This window comes from Myotis nattereri (genome assembly GCF_964212035.1).
Source record: "Myotis nattereri genome assembly, chromosome: 2".
NCBI lineage: Eukaryota > Metazoa > Chordata > Mammalia > Chiroptera > Vespertilionidae > Myotis > Myotis nattereri.
In genome coordinates this window covers 210,019,035-210,043,174 of record NC_138076.1, presented here as the reverse complement: position 1 = coordinate 210,043,174, position 24,140 = coordinate 210,019,035, and the positions used below count along the sequence as shown (strand labels likewise).

Genomic DNA, 24,140 nt, shown 5'->3' with positions numbered 1-24,140 from the left:
CCTCCACCCAAACAAAACCAAAATAAAGCAAAGAACTCCTGAGCATCCACTCACACGCCTGTCCTGGTGCCCGAAGCTCTGACGGCCACACCAGCCACCCCACCACCGGCAGGAACAGTGCCCCACAGCAGCCACTGCCGGAGGGAGAGCCGCCACCCTCTCCCTGCCATGCAGGCGGCAGCCCTGGGCCAGGCAGAGGCCAGGTTCACAGCCCAGCTCTGCCATCCCAGCCCGGGAGCCAGAGGACAGGAGGCACCCACCTCCCTGGCCACCTGAGTTCCAGGAGACAAGAGTGAGAGCACCTTAACACCATGTCGCATAACCCACCATTTATTACTTCCTCACCGTGGCACAAAGGGGTTCTCTTTCCAGAGACCAAGCAGCAACACCGGGATGTTCTTGGAAGAGAATTCCCTTTGTTCCCAGCCTTTGTGACTAACTTTAAACCTGTTCACCTAACAGAGGTGGCTTCGTGGTGGAGGGTGGGCGCTCTGCCGAGAGGCACTTCCTCTGCTTCCCTCGGGAACCACCTTCCGGGACCACAGACCGAGCAGGGCTGAGCCGGCCTCTGACTTTTCTGAGTCCAAGTACATGGAGGCCACACACAGTGCCAGGCCCTGCTGAGCTGGGGAGGGGCCGAATCCAGGGGCCTCGGGGACTGGCAGGTCTGATTTCTGCTCCACCGCAGACCATGTGCGGGCATGTGTGGGCCTCTGGGCTGGCTTCTCCTGTGAAGACAGGAGTGCAGTCCCTCCCCAGAGGCAGCGAGCACTGAGGTGGTCCATCTCGGGCCTGATGGCCTGAGCCCGCCCGCCCGCCCCTGAAAAAGCAGCGCACACCTGGGCCCTCCACACAGAGCAGCAGGGCTCGCAGAGCCTCTGCCCTTCCAGAACCACCTCCCACGCGCCCTCTTCCACACGCGTGTTCATTCCTGCGGAGCAGCAGGGACCGTCGTCAGTGGTCAAGATCGCTGGTCTTCATGGCTCCTCAGCCAGGGCCTTCCCAGCTCCAGGAAGGAAAGAGCAAAGCGGAGTCGCTCACCCTGCTTCGGGGCCTCCCTCCTGGAGGGGCCTGACAAGAGGCCACGTCCTCACTCGGTCCGGGCACTTCTGCTCCCCTGCACCCCATCTCTGGGGACGCCCACCAGCCCCGTCTACCCTTTGGAGGACTCCAGGGCCAGTGCTCCTCCTGGACAGTTACCTCTGGTTCCTTTCCCGCTGCAGCCATCCCAGGCCCCCACCTCCCTGGTCTTCCTGAACGTTCACCACTGAAAACAGCCAGGCCGGCCCAGGGAAGGGGCCCAGGGACGGTGCAGGCTCCGAAGAAGCAGACGTCAACCGGGATTCACTCTGGAGGCCGGAGAAGAAAGGGGCGAACCACCAGGCCCTGGGGAGGGGACGCATCACCGGCCACAGGCTCTCCCAGGGGAGGTGGCGGCGGGAACGGTGGCCTAGAGAAAGCAGTGGCTGCTGGGCCTGTGACGTGCGGGGTCACAGGAACCTCTGCCCGTCCTGTCCCACGGGGTGCGCACAGCCAGCCAGGCTCCCGCACTAGCACCTCTTGTTCTGAGAAATGGCGACGGTCCTGGCTGAGGCTGCCTGGGCGGGTGGCCTCCAGCCCCCCTGCAGTGACATGGCGTATCCAAGGGGTCCGCCTGCACTGGCGCTCTGAGAGGGTCTTCTCCATAGCACCCAGCTGGGAGAGGACGGTCAGGCTGAGGACTGGGCGCCCACTGGCCCCCACGGCACAGGCAGCTGGTGGGGAAAAGCCCATCTTGCCCCCACGATCGCCCCGGTCCTCACGAAGGTCCCGCTCGGCTGCACTCCGCAGCCGGGGCTACGGTGCCGTCATCACACTCTGTTCGCCATGGTCCACGCTCCAGAGGCGGTAAAACTCAGCGAAGTCCACGTAGGGCTCCACACGGCCATCCTCACCAGGCGGGAGCGAGTGCGCGGGCCGGGAGCGGAAGAGCCCCCCGTCCGAGCTGGAGCTGCTGCTCTGGGTGTGTGTGTTGGTGGACTGCAGGGTCAGCGTCGGGCTCTGGCTACAGGGACAACAGAGTCAGTCAGGAGCCTTGGCTTCCAGGCCGGGGACAGAGAAGCCCTGCCTCAGGCCACAGGCCTCAAACAAAGGTGACCCAAGAGCCAGCCCGGCCACGTGGTCTTTAGGAGATGAAAGGTCAAATGGGCTTTTAAGCTCTAACTACACATGGCTTTTTAATGAACCAGAACTAAATGGGTCCAGTGCTCAGTGACCACGCATGGCTAGTGACCACTGTACCCAGCAATGAGCTGGAGGTCGTGCGCTCCAATCTCTCCGGCCCCCCCGATCAACCCCACAGATCGCAGGCCAGCAAGGACTTTTCTCCCAGAAAACCCTCCTTAGCCCTCCCTCTCACCAGCTGGGAGCTGGGTCCCCCATGTTCTCAGAAGAACTTCCTGGCACCCACCCTCTGACACAGAGCATGTGACAGCTGGAAGTTACCTGCTGGCCCACCGTCCTGCAAACCCTTCACGCTGCCCAGCACCCAGCCGGTCCAGAGTGGGGCCCAACTAATGCTCAGATGCCAAAGGAAGGGAAGGGGCTATTTAGGGGCCCCCAGGGAGTTAGGGTGCAGAAGGACAGCTGGTTCTCCTGCCTGGCCTGGGACCACTGCTGTCATGCTCTGCCTTGGTGGGCACAGCTAGAGGCTTCCTCTCAGCGGCCTGGGGTAGGGAGGCCACCCCAACTGCACTCGGGATGCCCATCACTCCGCTGCCTGCCAGGCCCCTGTAGCCTCTGGTGGCAGCAGCAGGAGGTGGGGTGGGGGGGGCAGGGAGAGGGGAAGGCCCCCTCCAGGCACAGGGAAGCAGTGTCACTCCCTTCCTGAAGGCCCTTCCAATTGGCCATTTCCTCTGAGCGGGCTGGGTGTGGCATCTCTATTATTCTGTGCAGTGCAGGCCGAGGCCGGAATGTGGAAACCAGACCCTCGGCTCCTGGTGGGTGGGAGGGGTGGGGGTATACATTCCACAGAAATGAGGGGGTGGGGTGGACACCAGACCTATAGGCAGGTCCGCAGTAAGGAAGTGGCCTGCCCGCCCTCCTCAGGCTCCAGACCTCCTGCTGCCTCTGCCCCTCCCCCCCTCAGACTAGAGAACTCACTTCAAAGCTACTCAGACCTTTCAGTCAGAGAGCCCTGGCTCTGACAAGCCGGTGCAGGCCACACACATCCTGCCCCCCAAGCACTGATGCCACTGGGAGGAGAACCTTCCCATTCAGTGAGAACTCGTCCAAGGGCCCACAAGAAAATGTGACCAGCAGGCTGTCAACATCAGGTGCCTGTCCCTGCCCCGCAGCCTCAGCCCCTCTGCCCTGGAAACCCGCCCCTCCCAGCTCCCACTGCAATGAGCTGCTGGAACCTGCAGCGCTGCCTCTTCCAGCCTCAGCCGCTAAAAAGAACTCCCAGGAAGGGAGGCGGGCATTTGAGAAGTTAAGACCCCAGGGCGTCTCACCCAGGATCACTTAGCTACAGGACTTGGCCCTGGCATTCCTGTTCAGAGACCAAGGGCTGTCCCCAGGAAGCAGGCCTGAGAGTGGAGATGGGTGAGGGCTTACTTGGTGAGGGTGGGAGTGGCTTCGTCCAGGGTGGAAGCGCTGTGGGCCCCATTGACCAGCTGGCCCTGCGAGGGCATGACGAGGGAGAGGGTCACGCTGGTCTTGCTGGTGCTCTGGGCGCTGGAGTAAGGCACGGATACGGGGTATACACGTCCTCCTGTGACTTTGGAAGGAAGAGAGAGGTGGGCCCCGGGGAGTGGCTGGCGTGGTGGGAACAGGGGCACTACAGGACCTGACGGGAGCGGTGTCTAAGGGCTGAGAGGAGAAGGTGGTGACCCAGCCTGGCCCCCCGAGCTACAGCGTGGCCCTCTGCCCCTTGGGACAGAGAAGGGGAGTCCAGGGGCAAAGACTGCCGGCTGGGCAGGGGCTGGCGCTCAGCAGCTCCTGTGCTCAAAGCAGGAGGAGGATCAAGTGCTGAGCTGCTTGATGAAAGGGTTACTGCCTGGCTTCCCGCGACGATGCTCTAATCCGAGGGGATAAGCGTGCTCCTAGTTGAGGCTGGCCCAACAAAAATATGGTTGCAATAACAGCAAGCTAGAGAAACTCCATAACCCTGGTGTCCGCCGGAGAACAAAGCCATCTGGGCATGCCTGAGCGCTAAGGCTTGTTTGAAAAAAGAAGAGAAAGGGCAGCCCAGGAGCCAACAGTCTGAGCAGCACGGGAGGAGGTGCAGAAAGGACGACTGCCTGGCCTCCTGAGCAATTTGACTCCAAGACTCAAAAAGTAGAAAGTTAAGCGCATTACTCTCACCCCAACATGGCTCAGGGACAGAGCCAGGCTTCGGGGACCTTCTGTCCACGTGCCTCGCCTCGCCTGTCTCTTCCTCCCAGAGCCTGTTTCCCTTTCTGTAAAAGGGGGGTGCTATCTCCTTGAGGGCTGTCAGTGAGGACTACAGGAAACATTCGGGTCAAGTGCCAGGTGCAGAGTAGGCCCTCAGCTGGGGAGCCATCGTCCCTATCATGTGGCCTGGTGTCTCTGACGCTCTCTCTCTCGGGTCATTAGGTCAACCAGGGCAGAGGGTATTTCTTCATTTCATAGACAAGAAGGAAAACCAATCAAAGGCGGCTCAGAGGCCCAGATCAAAGCTGCTCACAGCCAGGCCTCCCCCTCTACCTGCTGCGCTCCCGGAGCAAGGCCTGGCGCCTCCGCCACTCCGCAGCCCACGCGGCCCACGGCCTCCTCAGGTGGCTTCCTGTCCGCCCTGCACTCACCTGGGGCAGGGGATGCTGTGGGCTGGCTCATCTCGCCCAGCGGGTAGCCAAAGTTCCTCACCAGCAGGGTCATGTCCTCGTGCCTTGGGCAGAACTTGGCACGCTCGCCGCCACTAGCAAAGGTGTCACCGTGGATCCGCTTCACCCGGTCCACCACAGCCTGGGCCACCGCGTCCAGGGAAGTCTGCTTGGCGAACTCAGTGTCAATCATAGCAGCGATTTCCTGGGAGGGAGGGGCAGAGACCTGGTGAGGAACAGGGGGCCCAGGGACTGTGGGCCGTGACTCCAGAGCCTCACCAAGACACTTAGGGGTCACTGGTCAAGCAGGTGAAGGAAGTCCCCACCAGCCACACCTGCAAACCAAGCTTTTCAAGGGATTCAGGATAATCCTTCTGGAACTTTCTCATTAGACAAGGTGTGGCCTTGTGATCTCTCTTATTGTTGGCCTCCACACCAATAAAACAGGGAGAATATCCACCTCCCTGGGTTATGACGAGGATGAAGTAACATAATGGATGTGAGGGCATTGCGGGAACTGCTAGAAAGCCCTGTGTAAGTACATGCCCACCACGCCAGGCACGTGTCCCCTAACCTCTAAGGGACCCAGGAGACTTGCAAACAGAGGAGCAATTGTGATGATTAAGCCTTTTTTCCTGGAACAAACTCATTATGGGATAGGATATGCCAATTTTGTCAGCAAATGGGGACACAGAATGAAGGCAGAGAAGTCCACTGACCAGTGTATCCTAGAACCCAGTAAGAAGCCACTGGATAATTCTATCTTGAAGACCAAAGAAAAGGAAAAAAAATCACATTGATGATACGATCAGAAACACAAAATCCTCTACATGCTGGCTGGCCAGTCTCTTGGAGGTAGGGGGCAGAGGCAGGCAACAGGAAATGACCTGGGGCCAGTCAGGTGGGCTCAACCCCCCGCCCCCCGCCCCACTGTCCACCTAGGTCACCTCAGGCGAGACCCTGAACTCTGCACCCCAGGCTCCCTGAGTGGAAGTGATGTGAGCTGCTGCCCGTTACAGCGCTACTAGAGGAATAAGATAAAAAGATGAAAACCTTGAACACAGGCATCAGGAGAGAGGGCGGCATGTAAGACTCCCTCATAACCTTTAATTAGAGAGGATAAAGCAGGCGGTCTCCCTCCAGGGAGCACGCCCATGCCATTCCCCTCCCGCTCTCCGTCCCCCACAGGCCGTATCCCCTAACCTCTAAGGGACCCCAGGAGACTTGAAACCAGGGGAGCAGCGGCAGCTCATGCCGGGCTAACCCCCTGAACCTGTCTCCAAGGCCCCCTTCTCTCTGACTTCCCAGTGAGCCAGAGCAGCCCAGCCTAAGTATATATTTTTGCTGCAGGCAGTAAATTCTTGTTTTTCTAAAAAAAAAATAATAATAAAGAAAAGAAAGGAAAAAGGCAGAAAAGTTACCTTCCTACAAGACTCACAGATGGAAGGAGAAACACGACCTGAACTTATCTGACCAACCAGCCATCCAAGGTCAGGTAGCTTCCCTTCAAAGTCATCCCTGAAGCGACTGCGTGACCACAACCCCACAAAAGTGGGTGTTATCATCCCCATCTTAGACATGAGAACAAACTGTAAATTACCCACAGCTCAGAGAGGAAGGGGAAGGGTGGCGCGGACTTGGACGTGGCTGGCACGACTCCTTGGCCAGTGCTCTGTGCGCAAGGCCGCACTTCTGCGCTCCCCTCCTCGGCCCAGGACCTTTCCCGGACAATCTCCAAAGCAACCCGAGCCCACGGCGATTCACGTCCACCTCGCCCACTTCCCTTCAGGCTTTGCTCAAGGCTCTGGGGCTGCTTCAAGCCCAGAACGAGGAAGGTTTTGGGGGATGGGTGTTCTCGGAGCTCTGAGCCCAGAGAAGATATCTGGCAATGGCACTTGAGAAAAGGAGCCGGGACCCTGAGCACTCTGGTGCCGAGCAGGAGGGCCGGCCAGGCCCCAGGGGAGCATGCCACCTGCAGGCTGGCCCGCTATGCTCTGCTTAGGCCCAGCTCACCTGGTTGGCCTGCCCAGGCCCATGGGCTGCCTCCAGGGCCTTGTACAGCCCCTCGGACATCAGCACCAGGAAGCCAGTCACCCCGTCCAGGGGCTGTGCGCCGTGGATTTCAGGCTCCGCGATGATCGGCTTGGACTTAGCAGCGCTGCGGGGAGAGAGTAGAGGGGAGAGCTGTGCTTGGAATGGCCTCCTAGGGACATTTATTTTGCTAAGGGGAAGAATCTACCCCAGAATGTAAAATAAAACACACATCTGGCAAGACGAGAACAAAGAAAAACCAGAAAAACAGACCTGTCTCTGAGCCCAGCTACGAAAATCAAGTTCTGAGGGCCAGAAGGTTAGAGATGGCTGGGCTTAGGGCACAAAGGTCAAATGCCCAATCCCGGCCCCAATCTGCAGCTCCTGCCCACAGAGCCTGGGCAGTGCCAGGGGAAGGGTGGGCAGTGAGAGGGTGGGGTTCTCTTTTGAAAGCCCATTCCTCCAGGCTCCTCCAAAGCAAGTGTCAGGCTGACTCAGACCTCACCGGCACGCCCTGCACAGGGTCATCTCTGATGCACTATCAGCCAGCAGTGCCCGAGAGGTCTTGCCCGTGTGCACACACACAAGCAGCTATGTGATGTTCTGGCAACAGAATCCGGAAGAGCGGAGTCTGGAAACACCCCGAGGGCCCTTCCATAGGGGCCAGTAGCAAGTGCTGACACAGCACACACTGAATTCCAGCAGCTGTGACCAAGAACACACCAGCCTCAACGCTAAGTGTGTAGAATGGAGGAAAGGACACCTAATGGACAGTGAGCTACAGAATACTGGGAAGGGTGTGCTAGCACTTAGTGCATATTTTTAAAAGGATGCCTACCCCTGCCCCACCCCCACCCACACACACCCACACACACACGCACGCACTCGCACGCACGCACGCACGCACGCACGCGCACGCACACACAGGAACTCTGGGCAGGGCACACAGGAAACCAGCAGCTTCTGGGGAAGAGCCCCATCTCGGGGCAGGAGAAAACGTACTTTGCACAGTAGATCCTTGGCCTGTTTGAAACCACATCTGTACTTTCCAACAAAGGAACAGAACCCTACAAATTAGAGACAAAAGGTTCCAAACACAACTGCCTAAATCCTGTGGGAGGAAGGAGTTCTAACTCTGCTTCAGGGGTCTTTGGCATGATTCCTCCATGGCTCTGATTGTGACATTAAATGCCATGATCATACACACACCTATTTTTTCCAATCAATGTGCTGAGAATGCAGGCTGCCTGGGTCCAAGTCCTGCCTCTGCCCATGGCTAGCCCCGTGATCACAGAATCTGCCTACTGTCACCATGTCAGCTTCCTCGTATGAAAATACCTTTGGGTAACAACAGTACCTACCGCCCTAACCGGTTTGGCTCAGTGGATAGAGCGTCGGCCTGAGGACTGAAAGGTCCCAGGTTCGATTCCGGTCAAGGGCATGTACCTTGGTTGCAGGCACATCCCCAGTAGGAGGGGTGCAGGAGGCAGCTGATTGATGTTCCTCTCTCATTGATGTTTCTAACTCTCTATCCCTCTCCTTTCGCTCTGTGAAAAATCAATAAAATATATTTAAAAAACAAAACAAAACAAAAAACAGTACCTACCTCCTAGACCCGAGGGAGGACTGAGTACGAGAATGTATGTACAGAGCTGTGCCCAGTGCTGCTATGATCACTGGGTGGCAGCCGGAAGGGAAATATCCTTGGAGGGAAATGTACAGCTCGTCTCACACATCTGCCCTGGCCCTCGCCATAAATAGCACTGACCAACAAGGCATTTGGTCTGTCCCTACCCACCCCAGGCCGCTCAGGCTAACTTGGGCCTTCCTGCTAGCCCTGAGGCACTGGTTGCTGCCCCTGGCTTTGACCCTTTGCCAGCCTAGCTCTACAGGACTCTGACCCTGACCTCACACCAACCTCTGGGAGGAAGGAAGGGTCTCCTTGGGCTCTGAGCTCCCGTAACTGCACCTCTGTTCCCAGAGCCTATTGGGGCGGGGGGAGCAGAGCGGGCTGGCCACCTACCCGAGCAGGTCGATGTCAGTGTAGCCGTATTTGACCTTGTAATCTCCGATGCGCCTGGTGCTCTCCTGCCCACAGATGATCCCCACCTGCTTGATCTTTCCTGCGTCCAAACCTACCAGCGGGAGAACAACACAAGCCAGACCCTGCTCATCACGAGGAACAGGAAGGGGACACACATCTGGGGAACAGGAAAGAGTCACCCCAGGCGGCCTGGAGAGCGGCTAATCCAACACCCCCAGGCCCTCAGCCCCCGTCCCCATCAGAACCCCCCTCGCAGGAAGGCGTCCCCCACAGCCCATCACATCCAGCACCGCCCAGTACAGCTGCCTGGGAACGTCCGGGAGGCGGCGGCAGTGGCTGAAATCTCAGGACTTCTTTGGCCTCAGCCTCCACCAATAACAGTGAACGTGCCAGGTAGGCTTGGGAGCATTTTACATGCGTTAACTCTTGATCCTCACCACACCCCGAGGCAGGTGTTACTATCATCTCACACGGGAAACGAGTTTCAAACGTCACCGACTGGTAAGCAACAGAGCTGGGCTTCAACCCCGGGCAGGCTGGTCACAGCCCATCTACTCACACTCTCTCCACATGACCCCCGAAGAGGGCAAGGGTGAGCCACGAGGCTGCCCCCAACACTGACCCGCGGCCCCTGTCCCCACTCACCCAGCTGTGAGAGGCGGAAGAGCTCGTCCTCGTTCTCCGTGGTGTGGTCCACGTTCAGCTGTGTCACCTGCAGCCCGTCCACCGTGGATTTGCATAGAAGTGCACGGTTCGTACCTGCAGCAGAATGTGAGCAGTTGAGCAGACTGAGCAGAGGGAGGAAAGGGCCGAGAGAGAGAATGGAAATCCTGAAACAAGCAAAGAAAATAGGCTCAGACCCCTGGGTGAGCCAGCAGTCGTAAGAGCTGGCAATATTAAGGAATGAGGTTAAACTTTTCCATCCTAGCATGATTATGATTATGATTTTAATAAGAGAGCTTTTGTCTAAGGAGATACACTGACATATTTACAGATACCAGGCCACGATGTCTGGTGTCTGCTTCACAACAATGCAGGGACCCAGGGCTGCAGATGAAATGAGACTGGCCGTGAGGAGATGACTCCCGGGGCTGGGGATAGGCACAGAGGGCTCATTAAATGCGAGTCACTCTATTTTTTTCTACATTTCTAAATTTGTTCTATAATGAAATCTTAAGGAAAGGAGGAAGAGAGGAGGGACATTATCAGTGGGGTCTCTCTAGCGCCCCTACAGTAATCGGCACCCTGGGGTATGGCCTTCTCAGGGTCCCAGATGGCCTCTTCTTTGCCCACAAATCCTACAAAACGTCCCTGTGACCCCTCACCCTCCAGCCCACACCCAGCCCACCTCGCCACCCTCCAGAAGAGGAAGCCGCTGAGGTGACCCGGACAGGGGCACAACTCCCCAAGGCCACAAGTGAGGGACAGCATGGGGACGAGAGCTTGGCCGCCCGCATCCCGCTGCTACTTCCACTCTCCTCACCGGGACTGAGACACTCCTCTTTTTTGAAAGAGAACCCAAATCAATTTCTTATTATGTTTTTATTGCTTTTAGAAAGAGGAAGGGAGAGGGAGAGAGAGTTAGAAACATCGGTAAGAGAGAAACATCAATGAGAGAGAAACATCGATCTGCTGCCTCCTGCACACCCCCTACTGGGGATCAAACCCACAACCCGGCATGTGCCCTGACTGGGAATCGAACCAGTGACCTCTTGGTTCATGGGCGGACACTCAACCACTGAGCCACACCGGCCGGGCAGGATGAAACACTCAAAGAGTAACAGGGAAACCCACCCAATGGTCGTGGCAGACGGGCTGGAGATCCCATGTATCTGGAAAGCAGCTGCCCAAAGAACGCACAGTCCCCCAAGCTGGCCTCCTCCCCCAGCCCTCCCCAGGGACGGCCAGGCGGCTCACCGACATTGGCAACGTAGAGCTTGTTGTTGAGAAGGACAGCCACGACAGCCATGGCTCCTCCTGAAATCTCCCTCTCCAGCACCTTGAGTCTTTCAAGGATCTTCTGATACTGAGGAGGCAGCTGGTGCTGGGGGACACCCTGCAAGCCACCATTAGGGGTCAGAGCAGGCCGGGTCCTCAGAGACTGTCCCCCCCTCCGCCCCCTAAAGAGCAGGGGCTGGAGGCCCGGCCAGGATGAAGCTGCACTTCCAGGCAGGCCTCTCTAGGAAAGCCAGAGGTGACCTCATTGTCCTGCCGGCTCTGAAAGTGCTGGTGCTGATATGAGTGGGTAGGTGACAAGGCTATGGGCAGACTCAAGTCGAGGACTGACCTGAAAGGGCCTTTCCTCACACCCTCACTGCCCGCCCCATGCTCAGCCTGAGTAAAGCTGCCCACAGCAACCAACGAGGCCCTTGGAGTGTCCACCCATCGACCCCCACGTCCCCCAGTCAGGAACTGTCCCCTAACTTGTGCTGCTCTGGCCCAGTGGTGCCAATGGCTTGGGTGTGATGTGGCAGATCAATCAGTGCTCCTACAAAGCCAGCCTGACGTGCCCCTCCTCGGGGGAGGTTAGGGAAGTACCTCTGGCAGCTGGGACTGCAGGCTCGCCTTCTCAGCCAGAGCATCGTCGATGGACTCCAGGAAGCTCCTCTCCACCACGTCGAAGGCCTAGAGGCACAGAGAGGACAGGGACAGGTGTCAGGGCAACGGCCGGTTCAAAACACCACTGCCACCTGATGCTGCGACGCCCGACTACAGTGACAAACTGTACTAAGTGCAGGCCATCATGGGTGGGGGCTCCGCACGTGCACTGCAGGGCGAGAGGCTGAGGCTAAAGACGGAGGTTAAGGGCACGGGCTTGTGGTCAGGCCACCTGGGAGTGAACTCCAGCTCTGCCGCTGGCCAGCTGGCAGCCTCGGTCTCCTCACCTCAACAGAGGTAAGTGTTGTTCTGAGTGACTGAGCACTCGGTACCTGGCTCAGAGCAAGTCTAGATCAATGACAGCCGGTGTCATGACCACATCCTGCTGGCCCTGGACACTGGCCATGCTGCTGCCCCTCCTGGGGGGCCAGCTAGAGTCACGGGCGCAGGGCCCCGAGGCTGGAGGGTGCCCTGGGCCTCAGGTGCTGAGGCAGGGAAAGGGCTGGGAACGCTGTTTTCGAGGAACAGGAATCCATCCTCCTCATCCGAACTAACTGCCTCCAGATGTGCTTCCAAAAGGAGATGCCAGGAAGGAATCTCCCAAACAGCAGCCGAGAGACATGCAGAGCTGGCAGGGGAGCCCCAAGCAGCCGGAGGCGAGGAGGCGAGGCCCAGGGTACCGGCAGTGACTGGAGGCTGAGCACCTGAGCCACCCCCCAAGGAAAGGAACCATCCTAAATCACCCCCTCCCCCCTACACGCCTTCGCCCAAGGTCCCACCCCTACTTCCTGTTCCCCAAGATGATCTCCAGAGCCAACCCTGCCAGTTGTGGGCAAGGACCGTGACGGCTGCCTGCTCCTGGCCTCCCCGAAACAGGGAGCCCCTGCCGCTGGGAGAGGCTCCCAGAGCGGGTCCCCTATAGGAGAGAAGGAGCGGCAGGGTCTTCAGACCAGCCCTGGCGAACCCACACTGTACAGTTGCAGGGTCAGGCCTCTGGGGGAGATGATCCACCGGCTGCAGTCAGCTGCCAAGCAAGTACCTGCAGCAGCACACGGCGCACATCGGCCTCCGTGTGCTCGGCGTTGAGCTGGCCCAGCAGGAGCTCCGCGGACAGCCGCTGGGCCACAAAGTTGGTCACCCGGTTGCCATCATAGCCGTTGAAGACCCCATACAGGAAGCAGTTGTTCTCACTCCTGGAAGAGAGAGGGAAGAGGCGGTGGAAACCAGGGCTCACAGAAGGACGCCAGTTCCAGCGTGAGGGGGAGGAGGGACAAAAATTGGGGGAGACCAAAGATACAGCAGCTGTGGCTTCAGGTGCCCACTTAGGTCCCCCACTTTGCCCATCATTTCACTCAGGCCACGACCTTCAGGGATGCTCCCCACCCACTGTCGCAAGCCTAGGCTGGTCTAAGGTCCAGATGTGGAAGGGACAGCAGCACACGCCACCCCCATGGGCCACAGCTCGCTGGCAAGCCCCATGCAGGACAGTTGCAAAACTGCTGCTTTTGCTTGTCTGCAATGCCCAGGGGAGCACCCGCACTCTCACCTGAACTTGAGCCAGCTGTCCTCCGGCGGGTGGCTCTCGGTGCCCTTGCCATCAGCAGAATAGCTTCGGTTGGAGGCTGAGCCCACCCCTGAGAGGTGGCAGAGCGGCAGGTCGTCTGTCCAGCTTGGCTGCTGCTCCTGGGAGGGACACCAGGAAGTTATGAAGTGTTACCTTCTCCAGGGCAGGCCCCACCTCACCTTTTTCTTCCCCAACAAAAGCCCCTCAGGCCCAACACCCTCCCCAGAGGCCTCTACTTCCTTCTGGAAATCAATGACCCTGGAGGAACAGACACCTGCAGATGGCTGGCATTTTTGTGGCTAGTCCACAAACCCATTCCCTGAACAAGAGCAGGTTCCCAAAGGCAAGGCTCAGCAGTGGTTGCAGGTGTGAGCTGTGACGAAACACGAATGAGACACACAATGAAGCAAACTCTTGGTAGAAAATACTTGGGGGCTCCTTTCCTCTCACTTCGGCGGCTCTGACTCCAACGCCCTGGGCACTGGTTAAAACTGCAGGTCCCCAGGCCCCAAACCCAGAACGTCCCCTCCTGGTGGGCCCAGAGCACCTGCATAAGGCAGCTCCTGCCAGGCGACTGAGAAACTACAAGCTAGCCTTAGTCCCAGTCCCTTTCCCCGGCATTGGGGCCTCCACTCCCTGGTCCCCACTCCTCTCCCATCTGCTCCCTGCCAGACCTTCTCCACCTGTGCCAAATGCTTGCAGTGCCCTGTCCACTCATACCCACTCTTCCCCTCCACGTGGAACACTTTCCTGGTCCTTGTCGAGCAACTCTCCACATCCTTTGGGACTCTGACACAGGAAGCACCACCTCCAGGAAGTCTTCCTTCAGAAAGACCCTCCCAGGCTTGATTGACAGCCCCCTTTTGTATTCCTACACCTGTCTCCCTTGCTCCTGCCTGCCTGTGTCTGACTCCCATTGTAGCCCACTGATCTCAAACCAGGCTGCTCAGTGCTTCACACACACACACACACACACACACACACACACACACACACACACATCCAAGCTCCAGCCCAAACACAGATTTTGAATTTCCTAAATCTCCTTAGGGTGCACTCTGAGCACCTGCATTTTCTTAAGCCCCAGAAATGACTCTGACGCAAGGCCCCAGCATGATTCACTCCCTCAGTGAAAGCCTCTCAGCGTGGGCCCCCACCTGAGAACTGTGCCTGCTCCCCAGGGGCATTCCCAGGACCACTGTGCTGAACCGGAGCTACAAAAATAAGTGGGAGAATCCACGTTCAACTGCAAGGAGAATAAAAGGGGGATTGAGCCCGGCCAGTGTGGCTCAGTGGTTGAGCATTGCCCTAAGAAGCAGGAGGTCACGGTTAGATTTAGGTCAGGGGACATGCCTGGGTTGTGGGCTCTATCCCCAATATGGGGCGTGCAGGAGGCAGCCAATCAGTGATTCTCTCTCATCACTGATGTTTCTAGCTCTCTCTCTCCCTTTCTCTCTGAAATCAATAAAAAAATATATATTTTAAAGTGGGATGGAAGCTTTACTGAAATTTTAAATAAGCAAAGCACTGTGCACAACTTCTTACAAGTGAACAGTAAATCTTCAAAAAAGGACATGAGAACCACTTCAATAGGCTTTTGCAATCAAACGTGTAAAAAGCCTGTGGTTAGCTTTTGTGGTAAATTTCATCTTCTGTCTATTTACATATTGACAGGAAGTGACTTTATGGTTTTCACCCTTTTCATTCCATTTTAATTGCTTTAATGCTGCATTTATTCTAGCTCTTCAATTCTGTGCTTTGCAGCCTGGAGCTACTTCTATAGTGTGGGAGTTTGCTTTTATTTTTAAACTAACATACAATAAGATGGACTTTTTGGGTGTACAGGTCTGAATTTTAACATGCGTAGCGATTTCTGTAACTACCACCACAATAAGACACAGAACAGCCCCATAATCTCAAACACCCCCTGGTCTAGCCCCTTTGCAGCCTGCCATGCCCTCCCCAGACCTCTAGCAACCACTGACCTAGGTCAGGGCACATGCCTGGGCTGCAGGCCCCATCCCGGTGTGGAGGCACGCAGAAGGCAGCCAATTGATGTTTCCCTCTCACCGATGTTTCTATTGCTCTATCCCTCTCCCTTCCTCTCTAAAATCAATAAAAAACATATTTTTAAAAAAAGAAAAAATTACCCAATGAGCATATTAAGAAGTATCCATGGCGAGGCAAGGCTTCTCTCCTCTTTTCTGTCTTCCCAAGCCCTGTCCACCCACAAAGGCCCTGCTCGAATCCAGAGGCCTGTGTTTCCCAAACTTCAACCATCTTCAAGAAATTATCCACTTCAAATTGTTTCCTGAAACTGCCACATTTTCTTTTACGCTAATGACTTCATTAACAATGCAAACTTTTTCAGTATTGTAAGTGGAAAACCAGTATGACTTGCCCTATCTCGAAGATAATAAAAACAAAACAAGGTTATTAAACTCTAGTTGAACCTATTGCCTGCTGCAGCTTCTGAGCCGGACCCCTGTCTCTCTGCTAACAAAGAGACATTACCAAGAAGCAGAAAGGTGTAAGGACATACTAAAAGCAAATCAAGTCTCTCTCTTAAAAAATATATATTTTATTGATTTCTTACAGAGAGGAAGGGAGAGGGATAGAGAGTTAGAAACATCAGTGAGAGAGAAACATCAATCAGCTGCCTCCTGCACACCCCCTGCTGGGGATGCGCCCGCAACCAAGGTACATGCCCTTGACGGAAATCAAACTTGGGACCCTTCAGTCCACTGAGCCAAACTGGTCAGGGCCAAGTCTCTCTCTTGATATCATCAGGGAGTTTAAAGAGAACTGAAAAGCCCTAACCGGTGTGGCTCAGTGGATAGAGCGTCGGCCTGTGGACTGAAGGGTCCCAAGTTTGATTCCGGTCAAGGGCATGTTCCTTGGTTGCGGGCACATCCCCAGTAGGGGGTGTGCAGGACGCAGCTGATCGATGTTTCTAACTCTCTATCCCTCTCTGTAAAAAATCAATAAAATATATTTTTAAAAGAGAGAGAGAGAGAGAGAGAGAGAGAGAGAGAGAGAGAACTGAAAAGCAAATAACCTCCTCAATATGCAACAATGAGTTGTACACCGGCATACACCAAACCACCTCAGTGTATTGTGCTAGGGTGAGGGACTGCAGCATGGACGGGTTACAGAATGTTACAGAATGTGCTGGGAGGGGGGACTGACGTATGGAGGATTATGTCAGGGTTAGGAATCATAGAAGAAAAATTGCTAGATTGTCTTAGAAAAACAATGTGTTATGATACGCTCCAGCCAGGTGTGACTCTGTTTACCCCCCCTTTGTGCTTATGAACTTTCTGTGAACTTCTAAGGAACAGCTAATGGAATGCTTTGTATTTTTTTTCTAACACGGTTTTGCTATAAAGGATCATACTGCACCCTTGATCTCTGCCACATGCTCCGAATCTCCCAGAGGGGGAGATAGGCGCTGTGGTCAGCTGGCCAGCTTAATAAAGGCTCTTAAATTTAAATTCTGAGTCGGTCGTCTGTCTCATTGAGCCAACCCATAACAGTATGTGTCCCAGGTTCTGGGAAAATAGCGACCAAGGTCACGGGGCCCCTTTCCTGAGAAATCCATCCCTGTGACCACATCATGCATTTCAGGCACCCCACTTACTCCCCATAACCATTTGGCTTTGTAGCAACTCTCATGCTCTAGCCTGGTATTGCTGACTAGCTACCTTATTTCACTGATGCAAATACATATATTTTCTTTTTTTATATATATAAAGGGTTTTTTAAAAAATAATTTTTTATTGATTTCAGAGAGAAAGGGAGACGGGGAGAGATAGAAACATCAATGGTAAGAGAGAATCATTGATCGGTTGCCTCCAGCAGGCCCCACACTGGGGATTGAGCCCGCAACCCAGGCATGTGCCCTGACTGGGAATCGAACCGTGTCCTGGTGGTTCAAAGGTGATGCTCAACCACTGAGCCACACTGGCTGGGTCAAATACATATAGTTCCAACATTTAATATTACTCTCCGAAGTTGGTGTGTTAGTTATTTAGCAGTGTGTTTCCTTTCTAGGTAGTATGTAAAATAATGATGTGTCCTCACAATTAACGACATCTTAGGTCCAATGACATATGGGCAACTTCTCAGACACTCATGAGCACTCCTTCTGCAGAATGCAGTCTCCCCAGCACCCCCATATTCCCTAACAACTGGCCGGAGAATTACAGGTCCTACCCATGTAGGGGAGGGAGAGCATGTGGTCCTCCCTGAATTCGGCGGAGGCCCGACATCACTCACACGGCTGTGGCCGGGGGGCTGTGATCGTGTTCTCCCACTCCTGTCCGCCTCCCCGGGGACTTTCCACCCCAAGCAGCCATGGCTGATTCTGTCACAACACCCCAGATGCCCAAGTCTCTTGCTTCCTCTCTCCATATTTCTGAACAATTTTTGGAAAGGTCATGATTTTCTATTCACACAAACCACCCACCTCTCCACCCCAACACACACTGATGCATACTTTCTCCCACGCCCCAAATGCCAGGCCCGCCAGCACCAACAGCAAGTGGCGCTTCTGCGCCCGGCATGGGAGTCGTGAGTCGCTGGGAAGCTGAGAAGGGGGCCTCTCACGCTCACAGCCTCGTCACAGAGCCAAGTAAATACAACAGCGAGCATGGACCACTTTAACGCTTTGAAGGTTTTCAAATTAATTTCCCACAAGAATGTACAGAAAGTATGGTAAGAAAGAATGCTGTTTCAAAAATCCTAACTCTAACTTGATTGTGTAAACAGGAGTTTCCAACATCCATATTTTGGTATGAAAAGGTCTACAGTGATCCAATTGTAGATAACCTATTAAGGGCATTATAAATACCTTGTATAAATATATGTATAAATTAGTTCCTTATATACATATGTGAACACATCACATAAAAACAGTCCATCATAGCCCTGGCCAGGTAGCTCAGTTGGTTAGTGTCATCCTGATATGCTAAGGTTGTGGGTTCGATCCCCGGTCAGGGCACATGCAATAATCAACCACCCAATGGATGCAAAAATTGGTGGAACAACAAATTAATGTGTCTTTTTTTCTCTCTCTCTCATCAATAGATAAAAAAATTAAATTAAAAAGAATTCCATTTCAATCCTCACAGAGACATCTCAAACTCCTAGGCAGCATCAGTGGATAAAGCGCGGTTCCAAGTTCAGGCCACAGCTTGAATATCAAATTATAGTATGAAAAGGCCGAGTGTTTTTGTGGTGAAAGCACCCGAATTCCTTAGAGGCAAAAAGGAAGCTCAGAAAGGGAGAATAATGCCCCAGGAAGATGGCTCAGGGCGGGGGCAGCAGTTCTTTCTCTCCAAAAAGCTTACAACCCCCGACGCCATCGCCATCTTCCTGAATGACCCCCTTTTCCTTCCCTACTCCTCTGGGACCAACTCCACTCTGGCGCCCCCACCTCTCTCACCAGGGTTTTCATCAAAGGTTCTCTATGTTTTCATCACAAATATCGTCCTACTACACTCTTAAAGGGGCCACTAATGAGGGTGGAGCACTTACTGTGCTGGAGCAGCCGGACCGAATTCTGCCAGCATATGAGATGGCTGCAGGGGAAGGCCTCACAGATGTTTTTATTTTAATGGATACATATTTATTTTCATGTACATTAGAAAAATACATAGCTAGCACCTGTGATTGTATAGATAGCTTGAGACATGTCTAAGTTAAACAATTTGATTTCAAGTTGATTTTTAAAAATAATCCTATATAATAAAGAGGTAATATGCAAATTAACCCTCACGCCATCTCATATTAATGAGTGCTCATATTGTGGCTGTGCCCACAGCAGAGGCGGGGATCCCGTAACACAAGATGGCTGTGCCTAGAGCGGAGGCAGGGTTCCCATAACAAGCCATAATGAGGGATCAGCAGGGACCTGAGGCTGCGCCCTTCCCTGCCCGGTGGGGCTTGATGGGGGGCCTAAAAGCGCGCCCCCTGCCCCAGCCCAGGCTGGGGGACCTCAGGCCACACCCCCTGTCCTGGTGCCAGGCCAGGGGACCTCAGGCTGCGCCCGCTGCCCTGGCACTGGGCCGGGGTACCTGAGGCTGCGCCCCTCACCCAGCGGGGCTTGATAGGGGACCTGAAGCTGCGCCCTCCTCCTGGTGCCGGGCCGGGGGACCTGAGGCTGCACCCCCCCCGCCCCCCCCAGCGCTGGGCCAGGGGACCTGAGGGTATGCCCTTCACCTGGCAGAGCTTGATGGGGGTGGGGCCGACCGGGTCTGGATCTCGCCCAATGGGGGTGGGGCCAGCCGGGTCTGGGTCTTGTGTGATTTTGAGGTACACGCGGGTGGGCAGGGACTTGACTCTGGGTCCCACGGCGCACCCCAGACTCTGACAGGAGGAAGATTTTCATATACATTTTACTAATTTTCTTTCATTTCTGACACTTCTATTATAGAAAAAGGGCAAATAGCAATATTAAAATACTAGAGGCCCGGTGCATGAAAATTCATGCACTGGAGGGGGGTCCCTCAGCCCGGCCTGCCCCCTCTCACAGTCCGGGAGCCCTCAGGGGTGGGAGGTGACCCAGTGACCAGGGGAAGGCAATGCCCCATCACACCTCCGCTGCTGCCACTGCCGGCAGCGCAAGCCTTGGCCGGCCCTGGTTACCTGAGCCTCGGGCAGCCCTGGATGGTTGGGCAGCCACCATCGAGGCTTGCCTGCGCCTTGGGCCGGCCCTGGGCGGCTGGGGGGCTAAGGGGACTGGGTGACTCCAGAGACAGGTGCGCGGAGCAACGGGGCCCGCCTCCAGGCTTTGTCGCATGCCTGCTGCCCCAGTGGGGCTGAGGGGACTGGGCACCGCCATCTTTGAGGGTGTGGCAGTCAATTAGCATATTCCCTCCTTATTGGCTGTGGGCACCTCATCTTTGTGATGGTGTGAGGGTCAATTAGCATACTCACTCTTTATTAGATAGTATTTCCTCTAATTAATTCCCTTTTAATGTGCACGAATTTCATGCACCAGGCCACTAGTAAGTACATAATAGTATAGGCAAAATCACACACCTGCTTCTCCCTGACCCCCATGCACTCCTGCATTCCCCACCTCAGTAAAGGGCACTACTGTTGTTCCAACTGAAACCTTGTAGCCCTTCTTAACTCCGTCTTCCTTTGTCATGCACCCCACATCTGATCTGTCAACAAATTAGATCAGCCCTTCCTCCAAAATACAGCCAGAACCCAGTATTCTCACCACTCCTCTGCCATCGCTCCGGCCACGCCTCTGCCATCTCACATCTGGACAGCTGAGTACCATTCAGCCGGTCCCAGGCTTCTCCTCCTGCCACTCAAGGGCTTCTCAGGGAAGGGCTTTCTCTAATCACAGATCAGGTCACACTGTGCCCTGAAACCAGACGCGCGTTTCACATCACACTTAGAAAAGAATCCCAAGTCCACCTGGGGACCCACAGGGCTCCCTGGAACGGCGGCCACCGCCTTCCCCAGCATCCGCCTCTCCAGCCACACTGGCCTCCTTGCTGCTCCCTCGGGCAGGAATACTCCTTCCCATGCCCCCACTTCACCTCATCAAATCCCGAGAGGCCCCCCCCTGCCACCTGGTGTGAAATGGCCCTCCACCATTCTGTGTGTGAATCCAGGCCGTTCTTCCTCACAGCACCACCTGACGTCATGTTATAGATGTTACTGTATCATATGTAACCTGTGCTTGTTGACCGTTTAATGTCTCCCTCCTCGAACAGAACATGTGTCTCATGAAGGCAGTGTCCCCTGCACCTCCACGGTGCCTGCCACACCGTGACATGTGAGGGAACGAACCGTAGGCACTCACTCATGGCAGAACTGAAGGTGGAAGTTCACGCCGCAGTGACCATGCCAGGCTAGGAGCGTAAACACGGTAATTCATTGACTGCTAACAGAACTTCTAGAAGGAAGTCCTCTTCGGTCGGGGAAACCAAGTTTCAGGAATGTTAAGTGACTTGCCCAAGGCCATACAAGATTCAGACTCTGCTTTATCAGACGGCTAGGTTCTTTTGAACACACCAAGCTATCTTCAAAAGCTCTTCTTTTCTTCAAAACACCTTTGAAGGTGCCACACTGCCTGGGGAAGAAAGGGATACTCCTTGGGATGTCATTCCACCAAGTACTCTGCCACCTGGCCCAGCACACCCTCCATGGCAGCAGTTCCCCAGCCCTCCCGGCAAGCCTGCACTGGCCGGGTCAGAGGCCATCCACAGCCTCTCAACACATTGACGCGAGAGTAATTGGCACACTGTTTAGTGGTGTATGGCTCCTTCTAAACTGTCCTGCACATGTAGTGAGGGTGGGCAGATGTCTTTTATCTTTGTGCCCCCAGGCCCAGCCTAGCAGACCTCACAGACATCTGCTGCATGATGGTGTCTGAGCTACTCTCACCAGACTCAGGACCGTGGAGGGCAGGACCGCAGACCCCCCACACCACCTGCACACTCAGACACCCTGTGAGCAGAAATGCCTTGATCATTATTAGGGCGGGAGGGGACTTGTGTAGACCTATCAGGCATCCCTTTGCCTTTCATTAAGATGCTCTGTGCTTAAAGCTAACGATGCTATCTTTCAAAGATTCTACCACCACCCAGGAATCCATTCTGGCGCTAGTAAAGCTCACCTTCCCTCTAACCTGAGTCCCGTGGGCTCCAGCACACCTAGAGGGAAGGGAAGCTGGCAGCCAGTCTCCTGGGCAAGCCAAGTCAGCCTACAGCAGTCAGCCTACAGCGAAGATCACTTTCAGCATCTGCCACACTCCAGCCAGTGTTTCCGAAATGTTTATCACAACAGGGACATTTACACCACCCTCTGGGAGCTTACAAAGCAGAGGGCCAGGTCTACCTAACTCAATGACTAGGCTGACCTGCCAAGTAGGAGTAAAAAAAAAAGGCGGGGGGGGGGGGGCAGCCAAAGGTGTGGAGAGGAAGAGGTGTTCACTCCCCTTTCCCCCCATTGGGAGTTGCTGTCCTGGAAGAGGAATTTCAGAGTCTACACAAAGCCTGTCATTAATATGCAGCAGTAAGGTCTCTCTCTCTCGCTCTCTCTCTCTCTCACACACACACACACACACACACACACACTCCAGTTACGATGCTTCAAGACCCTCAAGGGTAGGAGGGCCAACGCTGAGCACTGGATCTGGCTACAAATGCTTGACTCACTATTTTACAAATATTTACTGAATGCCCGGCACCTAGTGGTGGTAGGTACTAGTGACACTATTCATTGCAAAGCACAAGTCCCTGTCTTCCATGAGTTCACTTTTGCACACAGATCCACAGGCAATTACAGGTCCACAGGCAATTACAAGAAGCTGCGATGTCTGGGGAGGACCCCAGGGAAAGGCCCCCTGCTCGCAGGTAAGAACAGCCCAAGGTGCCACCCTGTGTGTGCACCTACGTGCACATGTGTCAGGAGGATGCAGGGGCTGGAAGACACCAGCGACAAACCCATGAGGGTCCAGACTGCAGGCAGAGACGAGTCTATAGAAAACCCTCCCACTGCCTGCCCTCACCTTACAGACAAGGAAACCGGGGCCGATCGAGGCATGGGGAGTTACCACCAGGACCAGAACCCATTCCTTGAGCGTTGGTGAGAGGCTAAGAGGAACGGCTGCCTGATTTTAACGCTCTCTGCCTCTGCCACTCGCCAGCTGTGTGGCCACGAGCAGATGATGCCTCTCTGTGCCTGTCCCCTCGTCTGTACAGCAGGAATAACCACAGCACCTATCTCCCGGGGCTGTCACGGAAATCAAACTTACAACCGTGAAGCCACTGGCTCGAAGCCTGGAGGTGGTAAGTGGTGCACAAGCGGCTGCTGCTACTATGGTTACTGTCATCCCACCACAGCTCAGCGCCAGACCCGCACCCCGGCTCCCCCAGCTGCCGGGCGCCACCTTCCCTTCCGGCTCTAGAACTGCCCCCCTCGACGTGCCCGCCACACGCTCGCGCCGTCCGAGACCCGGAATCCAAGCCCCGGACGGCCAGGCCCGCACTGCGCACGCGCCCCCGTCCTGGGGAAACGGGGCGGGCCGGCCCGGGACAGGGGAAGGCGGCGGTCGCACTCCGCCAGGGAGAGGTAGGCGGCCCCAGGCGAAGAGAGAGCCGCGCCTGCACCAGACAGCGCCCCCCCCAAACCCCCCCCGGATTCCCAACCCCCGGCCCGGAGAGCGGGTCGGTTCCTCACACTCTGCAACAGGCTCCTCCTCTGCGCCGCCATCTTGGAGGGACCCCGCGGGCGCGCCCGCCTCCCGCCTCCCGCCGGAGCAGGCAAGAGGGGTGGCTAGAGCGGCCCGGAGCCGCCGGAGGACCGCGCAGCCAGGAGCATGCGCACAGTGCCACCCCCTGGCCGAGGCGGGACAGGCCAGCGCGGAGCGTTGCGCAGGCGCGCTCTTCCACCTGGAGGCCGGATTGAGGTTCTTTATGAACACGACGCGGGTGGCAGAGGGTGAGCTGTTCATTCACTCCGTGAGGAGTCCTTGGGTGACCATGCCTGGCCCTTTAGGGGTGAAGCCGCAAGCAAGGCAGGGCCTCAGAAAGCTAACCTTTGAACTGGGGAGGACGATGTTGACACGCATAAGGCTCACGTGGTGCTAAGTGCTAGGAAGAGCCGTTCGTGGACGTGGCATGGGAGGCGGTGGTCCAGGGAAGGGAAGGCCAGGCCCAGTGGAGGGGACGGCGAGTGTGCGTGTTCTAGAAGCATCTTCCACCATCCTGCACTTTGTTAATGAGATGACTGGGGGCTGAAAGCCCAGGTGACTTCCGGGTCGGGGGGAGCGGCTGTTTGTCAGAGGAACCAGCCCTGTGATTAGAGGGTTGGAACTTTCCACCCCCCAACTCCCACTTCTGGGGAGGAGAGAGGAGCTGGGGATGGAGTCAGTCACTGGTGGCCGGCGATTTAATCAATCGTGCCTACGTGATGGAACCTCTAAAAAACCCCAACGAAGGGGTTTTGAACGCATCCGCGTGCCCGGAGGGTGGCACACCCCAAACTCTGCAGGGACAGAAGCTTTTGTACCCTATGGACCCTACCAGATTGTCCCCTATTGCCTCTTCATCTG

At 55.6% G+C, this 24,140-nt stretch overlaps 1 protein-coding gene across 4 annotated transcripts; it reads right to left on the bottom strand.

The window, feature by feature from the left end:
• Positions 1-314: 314 nt before the first annotated feature.
• Positions 315-23,315, bottom strand: TAB1 (TGF-beta activated kinase 1 (MAP3K7) binding protein 1; the record flags this gene model as incomplete). Of its 4 annotated transcripts, none has more annotated exons than XM_081085144.1 (11): positions 315-2,044; positions 3,595-3,757; positions 4,806-5,028; positions 6,837-6,981; positions 8,878-8,989; positions 9,544-9,657; positions 10,816-10,954; positions 11,437-11,523; positions 12,536-12,689; positions 13,043-13,179; positions 23,267-23,315. In XM_081085144.1, 11 exons carry the CDS (start codon positions 23,297-23,299, stop codon positions 1,837-1,839), a joined length of 1,515 nt encoding a protein of 504 aa, XP_080941270.1. In that variant the 3' UTR covers positions 315-1,836. The 4 variants fall into 4 exon arrangements, with proteins under 4 accessions (XP_080941270.1, XP_080941271.1, XP_080941268.1 ...); XM_081085145.1 differs by having other exon boundaries at positions 3,595-3,751; positions 23,267-23,301; XM_081085142.1 differs by having other exon boundaries at positions 4,806-5,049; positions 23,267-23,299.
• Between the last annotated feature and the right edge of the window lie 825 nt (positions 23,316-24,140).